Source organism: Rattus norvegicus, chromosome 2, assembly GCF_021556685.1.
Source record: "Rattus norvegicus strain SHRSP/BbbUtx chromosome 2, alternate assembly SHRSP_T2T, whole genome shotgun sequence".
Taxonomy (NCBI): Eukaryota; Metazoa; Chordata; class Mammalia; order Rodentia; family Muridae; genus Rattus; species Rattus norvegicus.
Window position 1 is genome coordinate 59,146,052 of NC_141535.1, and position 27,551 is coordinate 59,173,602.

A 27,551-nucleotide genomic window follows, 5' to 3' on the forward strand; every position below is an offset into this window, starting at 1 on the left:
AAACTTTAAAACTTAAAATGACTGGAAGAATATGCGGGTGGCCTTACCTAGAGAAGCAATACAGCAGGTACTTCTTTCCCCATGAATTAAAAACAAGAAATTGCATTTCAAAGGAGAATTTCACACAAGAGGAAACCTTGAGGAGGGAGCAGGGCCTAGTGGCTAGGGGAGTGGATTAGGAGTCAGGAGTCTCGGGTTCTATTCCTGGCTCCACCACTGACTTGTAGTGTGACCTTGGGTGAGTCACACAATTTCTCTTTGCCTCAATTCTCCATCTGTAAAATGGGGACAATAATATTTACCGCCCGCCTACCTCAGAGGGATGCTGTCAGGACTTAAGATGTAATGTCTGCAAACATTTCTTAGACCCATAATAGAAGGTACTACAGTGACAATGTAAAAACTATTGAACTAAATCCACTGATGAAACAAAATTTAAAAGTTGAGCTAAAATCATCTAGTTCTTTCTCAAATGGCTCTAAATTGAGGTCACAATTATAACCACAAATTAATACGTTATTATCAATGTGCATACAGACAGCTGTTTGATAAGGAGAAATTTAAGACTGTTGATGAGAACAAGCATTATTAACATCAAAACCAAACCACCACAGCACAGCGTGATCGACAGCTAGTCCAAGGTCACGCAGTATAGTCATGTCCCATATAACTTTAAAAAAACTGTTGTACGGTGCTGCTTTCTAAAAGTAAAACTTCATTTATTGTTCTCTGAATTTCTTGTAATGCGATTGGCGGGCTTGCCCATAGAACTGATTATCTATACTCAGTACTTAGGGCTATATCCAGTGGCATGAATGTGTGTTATATGACGAACGCTCTGGGAAGTGATGGCTATATTGACTGTATGTCCACTGCGAAGTCCTTTTGTTTTCTCTCTAGGTTTGAGAGAAGACTTCACTATGCAGCTCTGGCTGGCCTGGGACCAGCTCCATACATCAGGCTGGGTGGAATTCAGAGATCTGCCTGCTTTGGCCTCTGCCTTCTTAGTGCTGGGATTAGAAGTGTACACAACCTTACCTGGCCTGTAAGTAATTTATGAAAGAAATGAGGTGGAATGAGGCAATTATCTTTAGGTATTTATAAATATTACCAGCCAGATTAACAGGGTAATAACTCAGAATCTTTATCATTCACTGTTTCAAAGACTAATGTCAATGACTACCCATACATACTAATTAAACTGCAACCTGACAGTGCTATCAATACAGTTCCAAGTAAGTTATTATATTTATATGCATTTGAAGAAAACACTCATTAGCAATAAAAGCAAAAGTACAGGACATATTGTTCTCTTTGTCTTTTACAAATAAATTAAACTTTATTACAGGCCTCAGGCATGAATTTTATGTTTCCTTTTTAAAAGGAGTATTTAATTCAGGTTCTGTAGTAGTTTCCTGTTCCTAGTTCTTTATATTCTAGTTCATTTCCAGGAAAGCTGCATAGAGCTGCTTGCAAAACATTTTTATTACACTATTGCTTCCAGAAACTGAACATGGATCAGGTATGTATCCTAACTGTTCCTATAAATCTACACAGGCTGCCCATTAACAGGTGGCAGATACACGTAACAACACTATATGCACCGAAAAGAACAATTTTAAGAAATGCAAATTAGACAAAACTTTCCTCACGTCCTTAGTATTCTGATCTTCGGGGAGCATTCCTAAGCTACCTCTAGGAGGTCGGTGGGAGGCGGCATCGTCATCTCCTCACCACTAACAAACTGGTGAAGGAGGAGACAGCTGTTGCTGAGTCCTGATATTGCGCTCTCCACAGCAGATCCCTGATGGAGTCATGTCTAAACATACCAACAGCTCCGACTCACAATCGGCAAAGCTAACTCCACCCCTCAAAGAGCTACAGACTACTGAGAAACTCAGACTTAACTTACCTAGACCAATGATGGCTTTTGTTTGTACTTCTTCGTCTGAGTGTTTTGTAAAATACATCAACAGCTCAAGTACTTTATCCTTTATGTTAACCTGGGGGACATAAAGCATTCAAGAATAATGCTCAATGCAAGAGTAAGTTTTCAAGTATGTGTAACAAAGAGGAGGTGGAGGTAGAGGGGGAAGGAGGGAAGAAGAAAAAAAATGTGCTGACTCCTTAGTGCCTGTGTGGAGGTATGGAAGCCTGGAGAATTAATTCTAAGAACTTGGTTATCTTCTGTAAACCAGTAGGATCTAGGGATGAACCTCAGATAATCAAGTACATAAAACTGTTAAGCCATCTCACCAGTCCTCAATTCTCAACTCTAAGGGGAGAAATTCCTAGAAGCAATCAATGCGCACTCTTATTGTTTAAATTTGGCTGTGGATGCAGGTCAGCTGCACTGCAGTAGCCTGGCAAATGCAAGGCACTGATTTCACTGACAACGCTGGGAGGGGGAAAAAAAATCAACTCCATGAATTTAATTTAAACGTAGTCAAACTTTTATATGTGTGTGCCTGGTACCCGTGGAGGCCAGATGTGGACGTCAGAGCCCTTGGAACTGGAGTTACATAAGGTTGTGGGCTGCCATGTGGGTGCTGGGAACTGATCCATCAACACACAGCTGGTGTAAGTGCTGAATCATCTGTCCAGACCCTCCATTAATTTTAGAACAGTAGCATCTGATGTGATAGTCTGTGACAAGTATGTTTTTCTAAACAGTGTGTCTATGTTAATGAACTGATAGAATTGGTTGTGGAAACTCTGAATCTGTCTTGGATCGGTAAGAAACTGCTCATAGGTCAGCAAGCAGAAATCTAGAGTTCATGCTTAGGCTAGCGCTCATTCCAAAAATCCTCATTATTCTAATGCTGCCTTCTTCCCGGATCATTACAGTGATTCCCAGCTCAGGCCACAGGACTGGGTTTTACAGCACACTATGCAATACTACGGTCTTTACCTTACTGTTGCCTTTAAAATCTTCCAGATCAAAATCAAAATGCCGGCAAAGTGCTCCAACAGTGAAGAGGGACCTAAGAAGCGCTGGCTTATTTGTTAAAAGTGAAGTGTTATTTGGGTCTTCTTGGTGCTGACTTTTTAATTTTGAAATGGCACCTAGTAAAGATAAATACTAGTTATTTACAGTACTCTTCTTTATCATTGAATCATGATTAAACAATTACTAATGAAATACAATTAACTTCTACTAATGGTTTAAGTATTAAGTACATTTATAATGGTTCCTAGCTGTCCTGGAACTAGCACTATAGACCAGGCTAGTCTTGAACTCACAGAGATCTGACTGCTTCTGCCCCCCAAGTGCATGCTGGGATTAAAGGCGTGTGCCACTACTACCTGGCTTGTACATTTTCTCTAGAGTAAAATCGTGTCAGAAAAAGATATTAACTGTTACTTTTGATATGGGCCAGGAAATTTATCACTTTTAAAGACAAACTTTTGAACCAAGGAGAATGCAAATGATCAAAGAGCACGTGTGAGTGTGGGCTGAGGAGCACACTTCTCCTGGCTGCTCTCCTGGACCAGATCCAGTCACCACCTGGACATCAGTGGACAACTCCATGAACAACCTCGAAGGCCAGGCACTGAACTTACCGTAGTATCTATTGAAACAGGCCCACACAAACTTAAAATTCTGGGTCACTTTATTTACAACGGCCCCAAGACAGCTCACACAATGTTGCACTACCTAAAAGATAGAGAAAATGTTACTCTTTAAGAAAAAACTAAGCACAGTTGAAATATATGACTATTTTTCCTTATATATTTGTCATAAGAGACCTTGGGACTTAATTCTGACATATTATATAGTGATATTTTATAACTCACCACCTGTGCATTACACACGCAGTGCAGAAATGGCCAAGTACTCACAGTCATGCCGTATTTGATGATGAGCTTCATCAGGTCTTCTTCAATAGTGGCAAGGAAAGTCTCACTTGGGTGCTCCATCAGTGGCACAACTAACTCAAGGATTTTTGCAACATTGCAGATGACCATGAAGTCATTTTGCGTCTGTAAGAATAAAATTAATGCTTTATGAATGCCTATCCAAGTCTTAAAAAGAAACTATACACTGCTTTAAGAATCCAGCAGTTAAAATTAAATGGTGTGAGAAAGGAGCCTCCCCCTCCCCCACCCCGGAGTTTGGAAGGAACAGCACAGACCATCAGGAGTCTGCAGTTACCTTGGGGTATTTAAATGTTAAAGCTATTAAATTTAAAATAACTTTGGTATCTTATTTATGAGTATGATTGTTTGCCTGAATGTATATCTGAATGTATGTTGCTTGCAGCCAGTGCTCTTAATTATTCCCCTGAAAATGCAAATTAATTCTACACAAAATATTTAAATACTAGGGGAATATTTTGCAAAGACTGTCATAGCTAAGTTTTAATATTCCTTTTTTTTTTCTTTTTTCTTTTTTTTCGGAGCTGGGGACCGAACCCAGGGCCTTGTGCTTGCTAGGCAAGCGCTCTACCACTGAGCTAAATCCCCAACCCCTTAATATTCCTTTTTAATGAAGGTTATTAACCTAATAGTTCTCCACTGTGGGTTCTATGCTATTTTCTACCTATAAGTACTTTGCAGCATCAGGAGAATTTGCAGTTGTCACGGTGAGAGGTGACATCCATTGGACAGAGATCAAAAGATGCTGTTGAATAGAACACAAACAACAGTGACCTATCCAGCTCTGTCAACAGTGCTGGAGTTGAGAAATACTATGATCAGTATATTTTACTTAATAAATATATTTATTACCCCAGAACTGGGTAGAAGGCCTTTTAATTTTATACTTTTAGATTTTCTTGAATAAAAAAAAAACCAGCATATGGAAATTTTTTGGTTTATTATTTTAATGTGTTATGTGTATCAGAGTTTTGCCTACTTTTATGTATGTACCATATGCATGTTTAGCACCCAGGAAGGTCAGCAGAGGGCATTGGGTACCCTGGAACTGGAGTTACAGATGGTTGAAAGCCAACATGTGGAAGCTGGGAGCTGAATCTGGGTCATCTAAAAGAGTGGCAAGTGCTCTTAGCCACTCAGCCACCTCTAGCCCCATAACATAAAGTCTTTCCCCTTGTCCTATGGGCGACTTCTTTTTCTCTTTAAAGCAACATTACTAGACTTTTACTGGCTAAAACTTTTCTATATCACATCAATTTTTCCTTTTAGGAGATAGATAGAATTTCCACATAAAACTTAAAAAAAAAAAAAAAAGTATGATCAACACTTTTCCCCTCCCTGGAGACAAGGTTTCTCCATTGAGGCTTGGCTATCCTGGAACTTTCTATGCAGAGTAGGATGCCCTTAGACTCAGAGATCTGCCTGCTTCTGCCTCCAGAGAGCTGGGAACAAAGGCATGTATCACTATGGCTAGTAAATAACTAAAATGTTTAAATTATTCACAAAATTTTCAAACTTAAAAGGCACATAATTCAAAGAAAATAGGAAAACTATGCACAATCAATTTATAAAAATGAAGTCCAAATGGTCAATATCACAAAAAACAGCAGTTAATTTTCTTGGAAATGGAGTGGCAGGAAATCATTCTTTTACACCTGACAGATTATTAGCACAGGGTAAAAGGTAATGATTCCAACAGTCATGCACCACTTTTCAAAAGAGCTAAAGATCTTATCCAGTGATCTCCCCCAAATCAAACAAAGCCTAGGAAGAAGCAAACCAATATCCCAAATTTCCCCAATGCCTTGCTAAATCCATTCCTTGAGTGGACACCAGAATGAACGCAACAATGTTTGAAAGTGTCTGCCAGAAGAAGTACGGTTTATATTGTAAGCCAGACTGAGGGCGAGCAGAGGGCTCTGAAACAGGATGCTGGGAGGGAGGAGCTAGGAGACACAGGGTAAACTGTCAGTGTCTAACAGCTGTGAGTTGACTATTAGCTACACAGTAGCTATGAAGCTAAATTATCCTAGAGCCTAAGATAGGGTTAGAGCCTTAGTCCTAGTATATATACGTGTGTGTATATACAATTTCTTATTCTATACTCCTTTCCTTGATTCTTAAAAATTTCTCAAGTAGCCGTGAGGTTTCCACAGAGAACTTATAAATCAAGGGGAAATTGCCACACACTAGATAACAGAAAAACAAAATCAAATCTTGTAGAGAAACTATTAAATCTTTAGAAGTAATGGGAACACAGTGTATAAACAATTAAAAACTGTACATGTTTCTAGAATATTTTAAAATTTAGCAAATATAAAAATTCACAATTGTTAGATATCCTGTTTCAAAAATGTCATTTATTTTTATTTAAGTAATATTTTGTGAATTTTTATTTTAATTTAGGAGAACCTATTATATGCTAATATATCAATGTCTCTAATATGATACTAAATGTTCCATATTCAGTATTTGGCTCTATAATAAAAGTAAGACAAGTCTATTAGAGAAACAGAAGAATTGCAAATTAAGAATTCAAAATATGGGTTGGGGATTTAGCTCAGTGGTAGAGTGCTTGCCTAGCAAGCAGAAGGCCCTGGGTTCGGTCCCCAGCTCCGAAAAAAAGAAAAAAGAAAAAAAAAGAAAAAGAAAAAAAAAAAGAATTCAAAATATAAGTTTTTTCAAGTTATAATTTCTGCTTTATTCACTTCTGAATCTTAACAAAAGTTACAATATTTCTTAAGCAGTTACACAGTAAGAACCAACAGGGAAATAGAACTAGGATTTTCATTATAATTCTCACAAAGTTGATACTAAGTGTTAGAATATATATTTGAGTAAATGACACAGATTACCTGTCAGTGAGACTCTGGCTAGCAAATGTGAATTCTAAATGAAGGCACTTAACTGCCTGCTGCATACAAGAAAGAAAAAAGCAAGACAGCACAAGTAGGGTGTGGTGTGCCCGCCTTTAACCCCAGCACTTAGGAGGCAGAAGCAGGCTGATCTCTACAAAGTGGGTTCTAAGACAGCCAGGACTGGTGCACAGAAAAACCCTGGTTTGAGAAACCAACAGAAAGCACTTATACTCACACTACATTTAGTGGTAAGGTACGGCTGCATAGTCATGGCATGTTTAACCATGAGTTGGGGTCTTATTTTGCTGAATAAGAACAAAGTGGTTATACATGCTACCAATCTTCCAGAATTTACACCTTTATTGTCTGAGTCTGGAAAAAAGAGAGAAGACAGCATTTGTACCAATGAGAATGTTAAATAATGCAGGTGACAGAGAATTAGGATCAATACGCAGTTACACATAACCATTCCAAGGAGGCTAGTTAGGAGATACTAACTCTGGTTCTTAAATAATACTGGTTTTTAGAGATGATTAGTAACAGTGAACATTAGTGGATATTAATTCACCAATGAAGTCTATGATTAGAGAAATAGGAAAAGAAAAAAAAAAACATGTTGGAAATGGGATAAGCCTAAAGAAAAACAACAGTAAGCCCCGGGTAGGAGAAGAACGGCTATCTGCATTTCCCTTAGGTGCAAACTTGGCTAGGCAGTCGGTCCCTGGATGGAGAAACTGAGTCTACTGCTGCTCCTCATTGTATACATAAAAAAAAAAGAGGGAACTGTAATGGTAACAGTCCGTGCTTTTATGTAGAAATACCAATTATGACTTATGTAATTATTGATAACAGAAGATTTCAGATATGTGACTCATATACTGTAACTGACAATAAAAAATTAAATAATTTATATCAATCATTTCAATAAATTAAAAATTAAGATTAAGAAATATTTAAGATTAAATGAACATTAAGTATTAAGAGAATTTTATACAACTATAAAAAGTATTAGAAATACAGTATTATATTTTAAAAACATTGAAATAGTTAACAGAATTTCTTTGAAAGTTTTCTATAATTGAAAGAATACCAAATAGCTTTGTGATGCTATTTTAAAAAAATTGAGCCCTAGACTTCATTCTTATTTAATATATCTAAAAGTACATATTGAAAAATGTGTAGAAGAGATGAGATTTATACTTTAATTACAGTTTGATTTAGGTAATCTTAGAATATAATCTAAAATGAATTGTCAAATTTATATCATGAAAATCAAATTAGCCTTAAAAGTGATAATAACTAGTTATTAGGCAAGCATATCTAGAGGTAAAACTGACAAAAGAGCCAAAATATTTAAAAATAACATAAAATTAACTTAAAAATTAATATATAAAATATCTTACCAGCTAGAGATTCCTCATATTTAAGAATATGCTCAACTAGGTTATCAACAAGTTGAGTACAAGCTTTCTTCACAGGTTTATATGAGGAATCCTCTTCAGACTTCAACAACTATATATGTATGCACAGAAAAAAATTCAGGGAAATTATTCATCAGGCAGTAATAATAATGTGCATGCATTAAATGTCATTAAGCCTTTTCAAATTCTTAATATTAAAATACAAATAAAGCTAAAATATACAACATATTTAAAATATTCTTTAAATCAGTGAAAAGTTAACATTTTAGTATGAAATATGTGAGCTGCTGTATGCAGGGCCTGACACTGCAGAAACACAGGAAAAGTAACTTGTCTCTCTCATGCCAGCCAAGATCACAGAACACTGCCTGGTGCTAGCTTAATTATTTTAAATAATTAATACCTGTATCTGATTACACCGCAAGCTTTGCAATCATAAAACAAACGGCATAGTCTCTGGCAGATTTCTTCTGCTTGTTTGCCAAACTGTGCTTAAAAATACCACGAAGACCAATGAGGATGAAGAGAAACCTATCTATAGTCAAAGGTAAAACCAACCCACTCTTACAATCACGGTCACTGGAGAAAAATGACTTAAGCTTTAACTGTTTTGCCAATAATGATTAACAATATTTCTAAAGATATTAAAAGAATATTGCATTTTATTCCTGTGGAGAGTTTTCCAGAGCTATCAGACATAACTTTCTGCAAAAATATAAACATTCTATCTCCACGTCTGACAGAATTGCAACAAGTCATGAGTGTCTCAGACGAGTGGAACAAAATCCAAAATTCAAATTTAGAAGTGCACAACTTTACTTTTGTACAAGAGGCATGGATAGGCAAGCATTTACAAAGCACTATGGTACTGGGCTGCCTGTTTTCTGAGTCTCTGCAAACAACTTACCATTCTTCTGTCTGTCTGTCTGTCTGTCTGTCTGTCTGTCTGTCTGTCTGTCTGTCCATCCATCCATCTACCTTTCATTTTACATGTGTGAGTGTGCACCAAGTGCATGTCTGGTACCCATGGAAGTCAGAAGTGTGTGTTGCTCTCTAGGAACTAGAGTTTTAGGCAGTCGTAAGTAGCCATGTGGGTATCAAACCTAGGTCCTCTTGGACACTGGCCAATGTTGGAGCATCCTTTTCTGGACATACATTCTTTTTAAAAACCTCTTTTGGGAGGCTATTCCTTTCCAACATGCCATGCAGCTGCTTATTAACCCCACTGCTGGACATGCACGGCTTCTATGTATCCTAACTCAAAAGCATGGCTTCCTTCCTTTCTGTTTTTTCCCCACTGGGAACAGGATCTGTCTATGCAGGTCTGCTTGTCCTCAAACTCAGAGATTCTTCTGCCTCAGTCCTGCTGTTTTTCTTTCAATTTTAATAAAATTGTCCTCAAGTTAAAAAAAAAAAACTTTCCTGGATAATTAAAATGAGTGACAGCAACCACAACACTATGGAAAATTCATAGCATCATTACTCAACTAAAGGATAAATGTAAGACAGGCTCGATTTACCCAGCCTCAACTGTGAAGTAAAGTTCTCACTGACTCACTCTTAAGTGCAGCTACCAACATAATACTCTAGATTGGTTTGCTTGAGGTAATCACCAAAAATTGTTTGCTTTTTTTTTCTTTAAGACATCAGGTAAGTGCAAAACAATTTATTATAAATTTTGGTTCATGACTATCACTGCTGACTGGTTATGTGCCTTAATGTAATTATAAATAATAATCTGACTCTGACCTGGAACTCACTCTGTAGACCAGGCTGGCCTGAACTCTCAGAAATCTTCTGCCCCTGATTCTTGAATGCTGGGATTAAAGGCCTATACTACCATGATTAGTCTAGGAGGCTTTTTTTTTTCTTTTTAATTTCCAACTTCAACAAAGGTATTAATGTTTTGGGACTTGTGTTTTTATAAACACTATGCTATATGCTCACTTGGGCTGTTTCAGATAGCTAGAGTTTATGATTTCTCTGCGCTACAGCAGCGTTCTTGGCACACTATGAGCCACACAACCGCTTCTCTGTTAAAGATTAAGCCAGATCTTAGCGACATAAGCTCGTGTATGTGTTCTAATTCACAAGTACAATGTTTTCTTGAATATACACCTTATAATAGAAACACTGGGCCACAACACATACGCATTTTCAACTTTTTGAGAAAATACAATCAAATAATCTTTCCCAAGTGATTATGTAGGCTAAGACTCTTCTGTGGTATGACTAAGACTAGAAGTCTTCAGGATTTTAGAGTATATGCATATAGCACAGGGAGAGGCTTCAGCAAGGGACAGAGAGCTAAATATAATACTCATTTAAGTTTCATATATTCCTTAAATAAATTGGCTTGAAGTAATTTTAGTATGTCTGAATTTTGACTGTCAAAAAGAGATTAGGTGTGGAATTTTCTTTCTTTTTTAAATCCTGTTTTTTTTTAAGGCAGAGTTTCTATGTAGTTTTGCCTGTCCTGGAACTCGCTCTGTACAGCAGGCTGGCCTTGAATTCACAGAGATCTGTCTGTCTCTGCCTTTTCCTCCCAAATGCAGGGATTAAAGGTGTGTGTCACCTCTGCCAAATGTGTGGGTTTTTCAATCCGTGGAGTCAGCTTAGTGCTCAAATATTTCAAATTGGGGAATATTTCAGATTTTAGATTTCTAGAGTAGAAAGGTACAGTCCTAACTGTTACAGACACGATTTCTTTCTTAGAGTTATTTATTATTTAGTGTATAAGTATTTTGTATTTTGCCTGCACACACACACAGACACACACACACACACACAGACACACAGACACACACACACACACACACACACACACACACACACACACACACAAACCTGCATGTCTAGTGACCTCAGAGGTTAGAAGAGGTATCAGATTCCCTGATACTGGAATTACAGATGAGTATGAGCTATCATTTGGATACTGGGAATTGAACTCAGGTCTTCTGCAAGGGCAACAATTACTTTTTTTTTTTTTAACTTTTTTTAAAATCTTTATTAACTTGAGTATTTCTTATTTACATTTCAATTGTTATTCCTCTTCCCACCAACATCCCCCTCCCCTTCTATATAGGCTTCCCCTCCCCATCCTCCCCCCCTTGTTGCCCTCCCCCCAACAGTCTAGTTCACTGGGGGTTCAGTCTTAGCAGGACCAAGGGCTTCCCCTTCCACTGGTGCTCTTACTAGGATATTCATTGCTACCTATGAGGTCAGAGTCCAGGGTCAGTCCATGTATATAGTCTTTAGGTAGTGGCTTAGTCCCTGGAAGCTCTGGTTGCTTGGCATTGTTGTACATATGGGGTCTTGAGCCCCTTCAAGCTCTTCCAGTCCTTTCTCTGATTCCATCAATGGGGGTCTGTTCTCAGTTCAGTGGTTTGCTGCTGGCATTCGTCTATGTATTTGCTGCAACAATTACTCTTAGTTCTCTCTTCAATCAGGGAATGATGGCCCAGGCCTTTAATCCCAGCACTCAGGAGGCAGAGGCAGGAATATATTGAGACCAGCCTGGTCTACAGAGTAACTTCTAGGACAGCCAGGGCTGCATGAGAAACCCTGTCTTGAAGAGCCAAACAAACGAACAAACAAACAAGCAAACTCTCTCATTTTGTATGTGTGTGTTTGGCATTTTATTAAACAGTCTTTCTAGGTAGCCTGTTGTACCTGAATTTAAGATATTTCTGTTTCAGCCATGCCATGTGGGGTGGGGCACGCTTTTAATCCCAGCATTCTGAAGGCTAATGCCAGCCTGACCTGTATATAGACTTCCAGGTCAGCAGGTGTACTTGGGGTAAAGGGACTTGTCTAACTCAACACTAGAATGCCTGGTCTGCACTCAGAAGGCTTCAGCTACAACTCCCAGCATTGCAATGGGAAACATGTCAAAGACTCTTAAAAATAGTGACAACACAGGACTGGCGAGGTGGCTCAGTGTTAAGGGCACTGTCTGCTCTTTCCAAGGACCTGGGTTTAATTCTCAGTACCCATGTGGCAGCTCACAACTGTCTGTAACCCCATTTCCAAGGGATCTGACACCCCACACCAACACACATCAAAACAAAGAAAGTTAAATAAAATTATTGAAAAACTAGTAAGAGCCCATCACAAACTAGAAAAGTAAATGCAACACCCATACAGGCAATAGTTACTCTCAACAACTAATGCTGAGGCCTTACTTCTGAAATGAAACTGAGCACCTGGCAAATACGAATAAGGGCCACCTTTTACACTGCTCAGTTGGCGAGTTTTGGGAAGTCGTATGATAAGTAACAAGTGACAGAAGGACTACAGGACTAAAGACTAGAAATGCAGATCGTGCTTGACTGTACATACTATAAACCAGAATAATAATACTCTTCTGTGGAAGTCTTTCAATCTTCAAAAATTGGTGCATGTGTGAATTTGAAACTATTTAATGTAGCACTTGGTCTTCCTAAGAAATTATATCCCGCATGATTACTGATTTACGAGAAATCAATTCAATACAGTTATAAATCTGACATTTGTTACATGGGACGCATGCTCTGTGTCTGACAGCATGGGAATGGTGGTGTGCTATGTAGTCTTGACTGAGACTCTCCCAGCAGCCCAGCAGGCACAAGGCTCATGCAGACATGGCTGCAGAGGGGCTGTCACTCTACCACGGGTATTTTATCAACACTCTGTGGCCTGGGGCTGCAGAGACAGCACAGAGGCTAGAGTACTTACTGCCTTCCTAAAAGACCCGGCTCAGCTCCCAGACCCTCAACCACCTAGGATACAGTGAGGAACCCAATGCTGTCCTCTGGCCTGTGCGTACACATGCATACATATAGACACACAGACACACACACACAATTTACAAGTCACAAGTAAGTGAAATTGCTGTAACTAAAGTAGGATCATACAAAAGCGGGAACTGACTGGACCATTAATTAAACAGGACTAAAAGTAAACACCAAAACTAAGTGTAACCATCATTAAGATACCATAGATCTGGCCATCTCTCTTTTGCTTCTAACTTGCCAATATATCAAACAGCAATATTTTGATTTTTCTATAGTAATCCTAAAAAGTAAGTTACCTCTTATTTAATAATTTCTCATAATCATTAGAAGAAACATGTGGTTTTTAAAGGTTTTTATAAATGACATGTCTTCTTTGGATTGTCTGACAAACTTTACTAGAAAGATTGTAAAACTGAATAATACAGAACTAGTTCTTTGATTTAGAAAAGAAATGCTGCCAAAAAAAACTCATAAGGAAGGAAAGAAAGAGAGAGAGAGAAACACAAGTTATAAAAAGATTCTAAGATATTAGATTGGAAAAAAGGCAAATACCACAAATATATTCAAAAGGATATTTTAAAATTTCAAAATAAGTAATATATCATTATATACTACCATACCAAAATGGTTAGGTTTGAAAAAGAGAAACAGTATTAAGTAATCTTAAAAGTATGCAGCAGGTGGAATTCTCACACATTACTGGTAAAAATGTAAAAGAATTTAGTTGTTTTAGACAAATACAGTTTAATAGTTACTAAGTTACCACATGACCCAACAGTCATTTTTGTTTGTTTATTGTTTGGTTTTTTGAGATAAGGTTTCTTGGTGTAGCCCTGGTAAACTGGAGGTATATAAAGTCTTACAAGATGTGGGAATCAGCTCAGTGGTAGAGCGCTTCTTTCCCATGCATGAGGTATACAGCTTGATCTCTAGCACTTAGTAAGTGAAAGGACAGAATGTATTCCTTAAATAAAACAAAAGTTCCCACTTCTCTCTCCACCCCAACCCCCTCCCCCCTGCAACACTCTCTCTCTCTCTCTCTCTCTCTGTTGTAAAAGGGCTGGAGGAAGGACAAATGAAGGAAGACTCAGGCAGAGGTAGAAGGACCACCCAACCTAAGAGTTTTGAGTGCAATCCTGAGGGAAAGTGAGATATTGCCTTCAAAAAAGTAAAAAGTAGGTCACAGTACTGGAGAACGAAGTCAGTGGGTAAGAGCACTTGCTGTGTACGGTTGAGGACTGTAGTTTAAATTCTGAACACAAATCAAAGTTGGGCATGGCTGTAGGTGTCTGTACCTCAGCGCTGGGTGTGGCAACAGGTGGATATTGGGAGCTTGCTGGCTCGCCAGCCTAGGCAAATTGGTGAATTTCAGATAGAGGGCGAGTCTCAAGAGGACAAGATAGAGACCGAAAGAGCACCTAACATTCTCTTCTAGATTCGACACATACATGCATACCTTTAAAGCACATATACTCCCTACCTCTTACACAGAGACTGGAGGGAAACGTGCTGGCAACTTTTAAAGATTGGAGAAGAACACTCTCAATTGAAAACTCCTGAAAGCACTACCTGTGGTTAAATTTTATACCACTAAAAGAAATTCCATGTATTTTGTAATATGCCAAATAATTATTTGTTTTATTTAATTCAATGTTATTTCTATATTTACTTATAGATCAGATGAGTAGTCATTAGTAAGATCAGTGGTTCTCAACTTGTGGATCAAGACCCCTTTGGGGTCACATATCATATATCTTGCATGTCAGAATTTATATTACTATTCATAATCTCAACAAAATCATAGTTAAAGTATAAATGAATTTTATGGTTTGACATTGCCATATGTTAAAATATGAGGAAATATATTAAAGGGTTGCAGCATTAGGAAGGATAAGAACTACTATTCTAGATTAAAGGGATAAAAAAAATCTGAAAATATAGCTAGAATTTCAATTAGTAATTCTGAAAACTTATCTTAGTAGCCAAGTGGATAAATGATTCAGTAACAAAATTAAAAGACATAGCTTGGGGTTGGGGATTTAGCTCAGTTGTAGAGCGCTTGCCTAGCGAGCACAAGGCCCTGGGTTCGGTCCCCAGCTCCAAAAAAAAAAATAGCTTAACACACTGAAATAAATTTCGCCTACTAAAACACAAATATTTAAGAAAGAACTGAAAAGTTTTTAAAATGATAGACCCTTTATTAAATTTCATGCTATCAAAATTATACTCACATTTTGAAGGAGTTGCTCAAACCAGTCATATCCAGTATCTCTACATGCTGCAACCTACGGTGAAAAGGTAATAAAACTATTAAAATAAGGAAGGCATTTATAATACCATTTTTAAAGACTTGAAGAGGTTACATTGTGTTACATATACACAAGTAATAACAAGGAAAAAAAGAGGTCATGAATTTCAGCAAGGGGGGTATATAGGAGGGTTTGGAGGAAGAAAAAGGGAGAAATGTTGGAATTGTATTATATCTCAAAAATTAAAACAAAAGGCAACTATTTTAAAACAGGTATTATAGTTATGCTGTAGTATGAAGTATATGTATACTTTTTTAAATTGAAAGGTTATACTTAAACTATTTTTTTCAGTAACTCAAATACTTGTCAATATGAAAAACATTAAAGAAATCAGTTTACTATTAAAACTGATACAGTACCAAATTATAGAAACAATAACATGACATTTTCTATTAGAAAAATCTGTAAGGTTTCAAACAATGAAAAAAATGTTTTGTCTCTTCACCCTCTAGATCGAAGATTTATTGGTACTGTGAAAATGGAGAACCATGCAACTAAGTATATATAAAAACTGCTAATATTCAACAAATAGGAAGCATTCTGGATCAGCAAATTATAGCTTATTTATGTATAATTAAAAAAATGATTCTCTTGTTTTTCTTTTCTGTTTTCAATTATGAAAGAATAGGAAAACAACAATATTAATACTTATTTATAGACATGAGTATCAAGAAATTAGCCATGTGAACCATTCCCCTTTTACTTGAGCCCCAGAAGTCCCAGAAATACAAGGGAAGCAGTACTGAGTGGCAGGCTCAGCACGTCACCATGGCAACGCATCAGCTGCCTTGCATTCACAGTGACCATACCCTTGTCCGACCTTCTTACCACATCAGTGATGTTTAAAATTTTCCTTGTCATTGCTTCTTTGTCATTATGTGGAGTTGGAGTAAACCAGAGCTTCTGGAATGTTTCATTTACTAATTTCTAGAAGAAGACAAAGAAACCCAATCAATTACTAACAAAGATCGCAAACTTTTAATTAATTGTAAATTCCCATTAAAGCCCAACACAAAGCTAGTTATTAAAAAAGAAAAGTTTAAGTTAATTAAAAATTTTCTTGTGATTAAAACAACAGATTTCACTAATTATAAATTCTGTCTAATGGGTTGAGATTTCAAATAGAGGATGAGTAAAACTATGTTTAGCCTATAGCTTATGCAGAAAATACTTTTAAAATAAAAAATGTGTCTGTTGTGTGCATGTGTTATGTGCGTCACCTGTGTGCAGTGCCTGCAGGAGCCAGAGGAGGCGCTGGATCCGTTAGGGCTGGAGTGAGTGCAGGTGGTTGTGAGCCACCTGTGTGGGCGCTGGAATCTGAACCTGGGTTCTCTCTCTGCAAGACCAGCAAGCACAGCCCCTGACTTGTTTTTGATCAGACTAAAACCACTGTTACGGCTGTGTGCGCACGCGCATGCGCGCATCCGTGAATGCACATAAGAGACAACAGGATATCCAGGTGTCAACCTCTATCACTTTCCACCTAGCTGTCTTGAGACAGGATCTCCCACTCAACTGGAAGCTTGCGGTTTTGGTAGGGTTGGCTAGCCAGAGAGGCCTTTGAAATCTGCCTGCCCCCACCTGCCCAATGCTAGAGGTAAGGCACATGCAGCCGCATCCAGCTTTTTATGTGGATGCTGGAGATATGAACTCAGGTTTTCATGCTTGTAAAAAATTGCTCCTACCCACTATCTACATAGCTCCCTTTTATTCCTTTAAAGGGAGGAACTTGTGTGGGATCAACTTAACAGAAGCTAAAGTTATTTGAGCAGAGAAAACTCAATTAAAATCAGTTCTGGGTTCTCTAAGAAAGCAGACTGGGCAAGCCAGATGGAGCAAGCCAGTAAGCAGTACCAGTAAGCATTAGCTGCCGCCGCCTCTAGGTTCCTGCCCTGCTTGGGTTCCTGTCCTGATTTCTTCCAATGCTGAACAGTGAGGCGAACGGTAAGCCAAACAAACTCTCTTCACTGCAAAGTTCCTTTGCTCATGGTATTTTTTCATGGCAATAGCAACCCTAATTATGACAGAAATTGGTACCAGCAGAGTGGGTCACTGTTGTCATAGATCTGACCATGTTCTTTGTGGGAAGATTGTGGAAGGACTGTAGAACTTTGGGCAAGAAAAACCATTGGTGAGCTGTTCTATGGGAGCTTGGTAGAATGTTGGGAGCAATGCAGAAAAAGGAGGCCTGACTTGTGAAATTTCAAAAGGAATTTGAGGGTTTCTTAATGACTCTATCAGAGATGCTTGCTATTTTGAGCTAAGAATTTGTGGTTCTGGTTAGCTAGGGCTGGAGAATACGCTGTGAGTAACAAAACATAAGAAACACTAACGAAAAACTGCTTTACTGTGACAACTGATGTTGGTCACTTGGAGCTGACAAACTGGTGGTTAATAAGCAGAGGCCAGCACCACTCAGGTGAAATCTTTTGCTAAGTGTTTGCTCAGAGTCAGCATAAAGAAGCTGTATTCAGAGGTAGCCAAGGTTGTAACTTTGTGCTAGCACCCAAACTTGGTCATGTCTCCCAGGTGGTACTTGTTTTGAAGGCAAAAAGGGGTCATGGAGAGCAGCTGAGGTTTGGCACTATAGGAAGCCAAGGGAGGCCACTTGTGAAGGTGTAGCCAGAGTAGCAGTGGAAGCCCCAGGACTGAAGGGATCATGGAGAGAAGCTGAGGCTTTGCATCATGGAGAGAGCCTATTGGTGAAAGTGAGCCCAGGTGCAATAGAAGATGCCTGCATTTTGAAGATGCCAACACCACGGGAGGACTGTCAGAAACAGCAGCAGCTGTGTGTGGAGTGGACCCAGCCTGAGTCAAGAACACAAGCTGTGTGGTTCCCAGACTGTGGAACCTGAGAAGTGACCCAGGCCCTTTGGAGGAGTCTGGAAGATTGTGAGTCCTAAATACCAGACATTGAGTGATTACACTGTTGGAATATGGTTTTACATTTATCTGATTGTCACTGTGTCCTCATTTTTTCCTCTCGAAATAGAAGTCTTTAACTTAATTTTGATTTTATAGTAGCCCATACTTGAGAGACTTTCTACTTTAAAAGACTTTAACATGTTTGAATTTGTAATACCGTGGGACTTTTAAGTTTGTAAAATGTTTCCTATTATGATGTTTATATTAATGTTAGGTCTTGAGGATGAACAAGAAAAGTTGTGACTTTGTAGTGATTTGTTTGTGTGTCAAGCTGACAAGGGGTCAGTTATACAGGACAATTTTATGTCAACCAGAACCAGCTAAGGTCATCTGAGAGAAGGGAACTTCAAATGAGAAAATGCCCTACAGGCTGTAGGCAAGTCTGTAACTGAAAATCAAGAACATTCTATTTAAAAATCAAGATAATTTCAATCTGGTAATAATTTTGGATAAAATACAGTCACTACAGTTAAATAAGTATTGTAATGGTTGAATATGTTGGAAAAGACCACATTTTAGTAATATAAAATTTAGAAACAAAATAAAAAAGATTCGATAAACACCTAAATAATTTTAACAGTAATAAAAAAGAAATCCCATATGATCAGAGTTTCATCTTACCTTAATGCCCTCTTCATCATTGACTCTCCGAATCATCTTTACACACATTTCTGTAATTTTTGGAAATGTTGGTTGTTCAATACAGATGTCTCTTAAAATCTTTATTACTCTTTTCCTGACACTGATACCAGTATCCTAAGAACAAAATGCATTTTCAAATGTTAGGAGTGCGAAATTTGACAAAATAGTGTTAACAATGTTTCCCAAGCATTATCCCCCCTATCTGTTAGTGAAACTGTGATGTAACCTATAAAAACCCTATAACCTGTGGACCTACACTTAGTAATGAGTGTGAGACCACAGGGTAAGTTTGCTGCAGTAACCGGGGTGGTAAACTTTTAGAACCGTGTCTGGTACTTCAAGGCATACGAAGCAGCATCTGTGATGTAGAGAACAAGTGCTTACGCTAAGTCAAGTAAACCTTTTACAAACTACTCCTGTACCACACTAACGGCAATGACAAAATTTGTCACTGCAGCACTACAGAACATACTGTATACTTCTATAAAAAAATCAATATGTTTAAAGTGGGTGGGGTGCCTGCTGTGGAAGCAATTTGTAGACAGACAGATACATACACACACTGCAAAGTCAATATAACTACTCTAGGGTCTTGATCAAAACAGTTATCATACAAAATTACTATTAATTAGTGATTATAAACTGGTATAAGAATAATTGAAAAATGGATCTGACTTTAACCAACACTGGGCTTTATAATACTGAGTTTGCCTCTTCAAAGCATAACCTTTTTTAGAGTGGTGCTACAGTTCACAGATTAAATAATATAAATAATTCACATTTATACATTTTAGATTAAATTATCAATTTTAGGTTAAATTTAAGATAAATAAGGTGTGACATTTAAGGTAAATTATGTATTCATAAACTACTATAGAAGAAGCATACCAATATTCTTTCAATCAGCATATCATAATACTGCTCAGCAAGCTGAGGTCGACAAAGGACAAATCGACCTAGTAATTCCACGGCTGCCTCTCGAACACTAGTGGAGTTATCCATTAATCGCCCATGAACTCCGCGCTGCATGTCAAGCTAAAGAAGAGGGAGAGAAATGACATTTATAGCAGCGGAGATGATCTTCAAATATAAATAGAAAAGTAAAATAGACTATTTTTATTATTACCCTTGCTAGAATACTGGGGTCTACAGCAACAACCTCAGACAAACACTTCATGGCTTTTGTTCGAACGGCAATTGCATTTTCACCGAGAACTCGTAGTATCTGCCAGGCAAACATTAACATGCTCATAAATTTTAAAATAAGTAAAATTTAACACAATACAGCATGAAAATACATAAAAGAACCAAATATACTACTTACTCCTCTGTGTGAGTGTGTGTGTGTGTGTGTGAGAGAGAGAGAGACAAAGAGAGAGAGAGAGAGAGAGAGAGAGAGAGAGAGAGAGAGAGAGAGAGAGAAACTATCATCTTACTGGTCCAAAATCTTAAGTTAGACCAGTACACATAGAAAGGTATTCTATATTTTCGTTTTTTCCTTTATTTCAGTATTCTCAACTAAACATACATACACATTTATGTGTATGAGCTTCACTAAAATCTTATGTGTAACTTTTATTAAAGACAGTATTATTCGCTATGACTTGATAAACATTGATTTTCATAGTGGCATACAAACACATGTCCATTTGTTTGTACAAAGTCAGTATGCAGAGGGCAGACATAGCTAAAACCATGTGAATGAGGAACAGAGACAAATGCTGCTTCCACAGCCCATTGACACTACCCTCAAAAAAAGGTCACACCCAGTCCACCATCTCCAAAAGTAACCAAAATAAAGTAAAAATCAATCAGATCAATCAATTTACCTGTGTCAAATAAATATCAAAGCTCTGGGCAAACGGCCTCATAGAGGCCAAATATCGAACAATCAAGCACGCATCATCATAGTCCACAGTATCAGAGTTCATCCTACAACAGAGAGCACTGTAACTGGATATGTTCTTTTAAATGGACATCTATGCTTCATATATCTCTGACCCATTTTCCCTGCATCTTACTTTAATGTGCTGAACTGAGAAGGTGTGGTTTTGATAATGCTTCTCAGAAACCTTTTCCGGCTCTCGGCTCGATGCATTATCTGACCAGTTGTCTCAATTTCTTTTGCATGATGCGCCCCATCAGATGATTCTTCATCTTTTTGTGATTTCATTGCTTTTTCTGTTTCCAGAGTTGTGTCACGGAACCACTGGGCTATATAGAATTTACGAGAAAACTGGAAAGACATTAGATAAGTTTGAGTTGATGAAATTAATACCATTTCTAATCAATCAGGAATAGAAGTACTGTAGTTTTCTTTAAAACAACCTCTATCAGACAGAAGCAGATTTAAAAGATAATTCCAGATAAAATTCTGAAATAGCCTGTATTACAGAATTTTTTTCCTTTTTAACATTTAACTATAAAACTAACTCAATAAAAATGATTGTATCAAATATAGATAGAGTACTACTATCAACTACTTGAGGTAGACAGTCACATGACTCAGTAAGATTTGGTGGGAAGGCCAGTGGGAAAGCTTAGGACAAATGAGTAAAATAGTGAAGGTAAAAGACCCCCAACTGTTTTCAACTCTCATCTGTACAATATTGGCACATTAAAACAGGTCAGCACTGAAGCACTTCTGTGTATCTAAGTCTACAGATTATGTGGAGTATTTATCAACTTTACGTCAGGCCTACAAAATGGACAAATTGTATACATGGCCTAGTGTATTCTGGATATGTCACTTAATTTTCGAAGAATTGCATATACACACATATATGGATTTAACAGCTTCTTTGTATGTGCTCATGGATCACCTTCAACACTGAGTGACCTATACTCATTTTTAAGATTGGCTTAGATTTAGAGATAATCTATAAGCCATATGGTGGTGGTACATGCCTTTAATCCTAGTATTTAGAAGGCGGAGACAGGCAGAACTCTGAGTTCAGCCTGGTCTACAAAGTGAGTTCCTGGACAGTCAGGGCTACACAGAGAAACCTTGTCTTGAGAATCCAAAAGCAAACCAAAACCAACCAACCAAACAAAAAAAAATGCATAAAAAGATTTCCAAATATTTAATTTTCTCTTTCCCCATTTCACTTTTAGAACACAATTTAAGTTAAAGGCAACATGAATCTCACCACCAGTGAAGGGTCAGTCTCAGTGTTCTCATCCAAATAATCAAGCAATGCCTTCTGCAGCTGCTGGATTTCATCTTCTCCTCCAGACACCTAAAGCACAACAGCAGCAGCCACAAAGTCACCGGCGGCGCATTTGTTACTGGCCCCGCCCACTTCTGAGATGTGCTCCACTATGTCTGCCTTCCAATTTGTGAACCTCTGCCCTAGCCTTCCAAAAGACGGAATTACAGATTGATAAGCACAGATCTGCTGGCATGCTTTAACAGGCTATGTAAACGTAAATCCATACCCGATGGGGAGAAATGAGCAAAACACAAGTGTAGCTATTGTAAGGAGTAAAAAGCCTGGGTTCTGAGAAACAGAACCTGCTGCCTGAGCCTGGCTGTGTGAACTACACTAGCTTTAAAGTCTGCAAGTGGCGGATGTAAAGATGATCACAAGTATGTTCTACCCTGGCCCTGGTACGGAATTTACATTTAAAAAAAAATCACCTTTTTTCCTGAGACAGGACCCACATAATGAAGCACTGTTTTGAACTCATTGTTTATTTTATACATTGTGAATATACACCAAAAGTTTAATCTAGTAAATGAGAAATGTTAACAGCTATACTGACATGCACTATACAGTTCAGGCGGTTTTATAATTACTATGGAAATAAAAATTAAGGTGAAGAAAGGGAGTGTATTTGTGGGCTCTGGAAATTTAATTGAGTTTGCTTAGTGTGGATTCTGGGGATCTGAATTCAGGTCCCAACATTTGTGTGGTACTTTAACTGAGCTATCTCCACAGCACTGTTCCAACTGTTCTTTGAAGACTTTATTTCAAATTATATATACACTTTACACATTTACTTTTAGCTTCTCATCTGTGGGATCATTTATTTCTTCAAGGAATCCTAGTCCTAATAAATGATAGTAACTAATAAATGATAGTAAGAAAACACCTGAACTGACTTCTAGCATCCACATGCTCATGCACACATGCACCCCACACCCATGTACACATACATCTCAAACAACAAAAACATACACCTACTCTCCTGTGCCACTAACACCCAAAATATAGGGAACATGACAAAAAGACAGAAAAGTTAGCTCAAAAGGCACTTCACTAGTCAAATATAAGGACAATTTAATCATTAAAATAATGAGTTGGGGAGATGGCGCAGTGGTTAAAAGTGCTTGCTGCTCTATCAGAGGACTGGAGTCTGGATCCCAGAACCCACATTCAGTGGCTCACAAGCGATACCAACTCCAGCTCCAAGGGGATCCAATAGACCTTTCTGGTCTCCATGGACACCCGCTATATATGTAAACATATATGCACTCACACAAATAAGTGAAATAAAACATATTTCCAAAAAAGAGATACTGATGGAGCATAATCTAAGTATTATATTCACTGGTAATATAGTAATGGTAAGCTTTTACTTTTGACAGTGTATTATAAAGTGTATGTGCCAATTCTTATATGCCAAATATTTACCAAGCAGCACTCAAAATTTAGCAGACTACATAGCAAGTTTGAAACCAATCTGGATTACATGAGACCCTGTCTCTTTCTCCCACGCCAAAAGCAAACAAGCAACTATTTATATATTAATTTAAATCCTTTATTTCAATACCTGTTTTAAAATTCGTTCTATAGACCCTTGATCCATCTTGCTGGTAACAGCATCTTTTCTCAGCCGTGCAGCAACAGTCCCAAGGTAATCAAGAGATGCCACTCTTAAAGCCATTTCTGTTGACTTATTACTGAACTGATGAACCTAAACATCACAGACGAGGTATTACTGATTAAGAACTTCTAAAGACTAAAATTTTGTTGCCTACAAATCATTATCATAGTTTCAGGATAGTACTATTTTTCAAGTTCATAAAATGTTTCTAAAGTTTTGAGACAATTTATATCACACAACTCCAAATATACTTTAAAATGAGAAAAGAAATCACAGTATCTTTCCATTCCTTATACTGTACTATGAGGACTTAAAAAGATGTTCTTACTAGTCAAGTTTCATGCTTTCAAATGCGTAACTGCAATAACTCAGGGCTCATAGTTGAGATGTTTTAAAGCAACAATGTAACAAATATAAGCTCCCACCCCCATAAAATTATCTTAAAAATCACTGCCATTATATATGTAATTAAATCAAAGTGCTAAAATTCACATTTTTGCTTTCTACAGATAGATGGTATAATGTACAGTTATACACATGCAAAAATAGATGCAATGTTCATGTTCTTACACATTTTTAAAGAATTCATCATCTGTGAATCAGAGTATATCCTCATTATGTTGTCTTCTAGTAATTAATAATCTTTAAATGCTATACTCTTACCAACAGTCTCCCTAACAAACTAAGGAGTAGTTCAGCAGCTGGCCACTCGGGCTTATTGACTGTTGAAAGAAGGTCTTGAACAAAATTTTCAAAAAGTGGTCTGTAATCTTCTTCACCTTGTTTACTACCACATCTAGTCAAAGAAAAACAATGAAAAAGATGTTCATTTTCATAATATGTGGAATTAGTTAAATAGATTCCCCTGCTTCTGTATCTAGTAACAAACTATATTGAGTGCGTTAAATTAAATGAGGTCTTAAAAAAATCTCTTTCTTCAATTGCATTTTCTATGAATTATAAGAAATATTAACCGTTATTATCATATTAACTGATTTTACCCTCTAGAAGTTCTAATTCTTTTTTTTTTTTTTTTTTTTTTATTAACTTGAGTATTCCTTATATACATTTCGAGTGTTATTCCCTTTCCCGGTTTCCGGGCAAACATCCCCCTCCCCCCTCCCCTTCCTTATGGGTGTTCCCCTCCCAACCCTCCCCCCATTGCCGCCCTCCCCCCATAGACTAGTTCACTGGGGGTTCAGTCTTAGCAGGACCCAGGGCTTCCCCTTCCACTGGTGCTCTTACTAGGATATTCATTGCTACCTATGAGGTCAGAGTCCAGGGTCAGTCCATGTATAGTCTTTAGGTAGTGGCTTAGTCCCTGGAAGCTCTGGTTGCTTGGCATTGTTGTACTTTTGGGGTCTCGAGCCCCTTCAAGCTCTTCCAGTTCTTTCTCTGATTCCTTCAGTAGGGGACCTATTCTTAGAAGTTCTAATTCTTAACAAGTATTTTTTTGTACAATTATCATTAAGTCTCATGAACCTTGAGTAGCCTCTTTGTTTTACAAGCAGAATGTCTCAGAATTTTGTAAACAAAAATTCTAAAAATCCAACAATGAAATACTTAAATTTTGGGGGTTTAACAGAAGCAAATTCACATATTTTTAGATTTTTAAATCTCTTCCTTATTTTAAAGGCCAAGTGTATTCGAGGCTCTGGTAATGGCAACAAACTTGATTGATCTTCTTCCACAGAGACCATTCCACACTGTGGAAAATAAAACCACGCTGTTGACCTTTACTCACTTTTTAAGGAAGATGGAAAGAAAGTTTTGGGCTGTTCTCATAGCTGTTTCATAAGAGTTAGTAATGACAACATCCTGATCAACCTAGAATGAGAAAAACAAGTTTGTAAAGTGTGATGGTTTGCATATGTTTGGCCCAGAGAGTGGCACTATTAGAAGGTATTGCCCTGTTGAAGTAGGTGTGTCACAGTGGGCATGGGATTTAAGACCCTCCTCCTAGCTGTCTGAAAGCCAGTATTCTGCTAGCAGCTTTCAGATGAAGATGTAGAACTCTCAGCTCCTCCTGTACCATGCCTGTCTGGATGCTACCATGTTCCCACCTTGACAAGAATGGACTGACATTCTGAACCTGTAAGCCAGCCTCAATTAAATGTTGTCCTTTGTAAGACTTGTCTTGGTTATGGTGTCTGTTCACAGCAGTAAAACCTTAACTAAGACATAAAGATAGAAGAAATAATGGATAGTTGAGGCCAGTTGCTACTGCCATGCATTACTGAACAGAGGCAATACATTTAAGTATTTAAGATATTCTTTTATACAAAATGGGAAAAGCCATAGATGGCATACTATAAATATGCTAAAACATTACAAATACTTAGAAACATTGGTAGAGTTCAAGTTTATTGAAAATAATGAAAATGTAATTAATAAATATACTACCAGTAGTTTTTTTAATCATGATCTATATCAGAACAAGAAGCAATGGAGTCAAAGTACAAAAACTTTTTTAGAATTGGAGATATATAGTTTAGTGTTAGAATATTAATAAGTGCCCTAGCTAAAACAGATATATGTAATTCAACCACCAAAGAATATTCTAACTTCAAACTTTATGAAACCACTATAGCATAAACAAAAATGTGAAACTTTCAGTAGAAATTTAAAGATTAAGATTTACTAAAAAAAATCAGTCCACAGCTGCAGAAAGTATGATAAATACAAAAAGAGCATGGCAGAGTTTTACAGTGACTTGCAATGGAACTGTCACCAAGGTGAAAATGTGATGGCCTCTAGTAAAGTCATGTTTCCCAGAACAACTTTGCTTCTAAGCACTTTAAAGAGACTCTTAGTTTTATGTTATGATGGAATTGTTGTGTGTCAACTCAAGGCAAAAAGAATCTGACAAAAAACGTTGAGGTTAGCGGTTGAGGTTTGGTTTGTTGCTGTGCACTGTATGCTAAATTCTGGATCCAAAGGTCTAGCTGCCTAGGAGTGAATTCTCACATTTACCAGTTTTAGCAGTGCAAATTTTTTCCTCAGTTTAATTATGTGCATTAATACATGTATGCCTACTCTAATATTTACTCTGACATTCATTTCCCCATTGAGTTTTACAGCTGTCATAAGGAGCTGCTGGGTGTTGTTATGACTTATGTGTTTAATAGTGTACAAGAGTCAGAACCAGAACTCATTTAAGAATTTCAGTTTCAGAATTACAGACAATACTGGTGACTACAATCATTAAAGTACAGAGTACTGTAACTAAAGTAAACTAGTTCCTTACCTTTTTGTTGGAGTCTTCTTCTGAGTTAGGATCCTTCTCTGATGATGGTAAGTGAACGACACACTGAATAAGCTGTAAAACTAGTGCTGTAACCATCTGAATATACATGGGCTCTCCATCCACATCACTACTGTTTAACCTTCAGTGGGGAAGAGACAACCCAAGTCACAGAGTACACAAATAATCACACACTATATGACCCGTTACCACCTGAAACCTCCAAGATGACTTTGCTTTATATACATCATATATATATATATGGATGTCAGTGTGGGGTGTCAGATTCCCTGCAACTGGAGTAACAGCCGTGAGCTGCAATATGGGTGTTGGGAATTGAACCTAGGTCTTCTGGAAAAGTAGCCAGTGCTCTTAATCACTGAGCCATCTCTCCACCCCCAAGTATAATTTTTAAAATCGGTTTGAAAAACAAAAACACTGAATGAAACCTATTCATGAGATGAAAAAACACAGTACTTAATAAAAAATTTTCTATTTTTATGCACTGTATATAAAAACTTAAAGAATTATTGAATAAATTATAATAATAAAAGTTTGAGGTTTTCCAAATACCCACGTACTTTGGTCCACATCTACTGAGTAGGGTAGTGATCTGGTATTAAAACCACCTACGTGGATGTCTATGCGTAGAATGACAATGTCTTGTT

General features: G+C 37.5%; 1 protein-coding gene across 4 annotated transcripts in view; it reads right to left on the reverse strand.

The window, feature by feature from the left end:
- Window positions 1–27,551, reverse strand: part of Nipbl (NIPBL, cohesin loading factor) — a 187,936-nt gene that overhangs the window by 14,939 nt on the left and 145,446 nt on the right. For all 4 annotated transcript variants that reach the window (NM_001427697.1, NM_001427698.1, XM_087618359.1 and 1 more), the window contains 18 exon segments: window positions 1,913–2,003; window positions 2,912–3,066; window positions 3,565–3,658; window positions 3,844–3,984; window positions 6,973–7,109; window positions 8,141–8,249; window positions 15,165–15,218; window positions 16,071–16,169; window positions 18,789–18,923; window positions 19,698–19,844; window positions 19,936–20,034; window positions 20,639–20,741; window positions 20,831–21,045; window positions 21,959–22,048; window positions 23,586–23,729; window positions 24,303–24,435; window positions 25,384–25,466; window positions 26,887–27,025. In NM_001427697.1, the coding sequence (NP_001414626.1) occupies window positions 1,913–2,003; window positions 2,912–3,066; window positions 3,565–3,658; window positions 3,844–3,984; window positions 6,973–7,109; window positions 8,141–8,249; window positions 15,165–15,218; window positions 16,071–16,169; window positions 18,789–18,923; window positions 19,698–19,844; window positions 19,936–20,034; window positions 20,639–20,741; window positions 20,831–21,045; window positions 21,959–22,048; window positions 23,586–23,729; window positions 24,303–24,435; window positions 25,384–25,466; window positions 26,887–27,025 (2,168 nt within the window).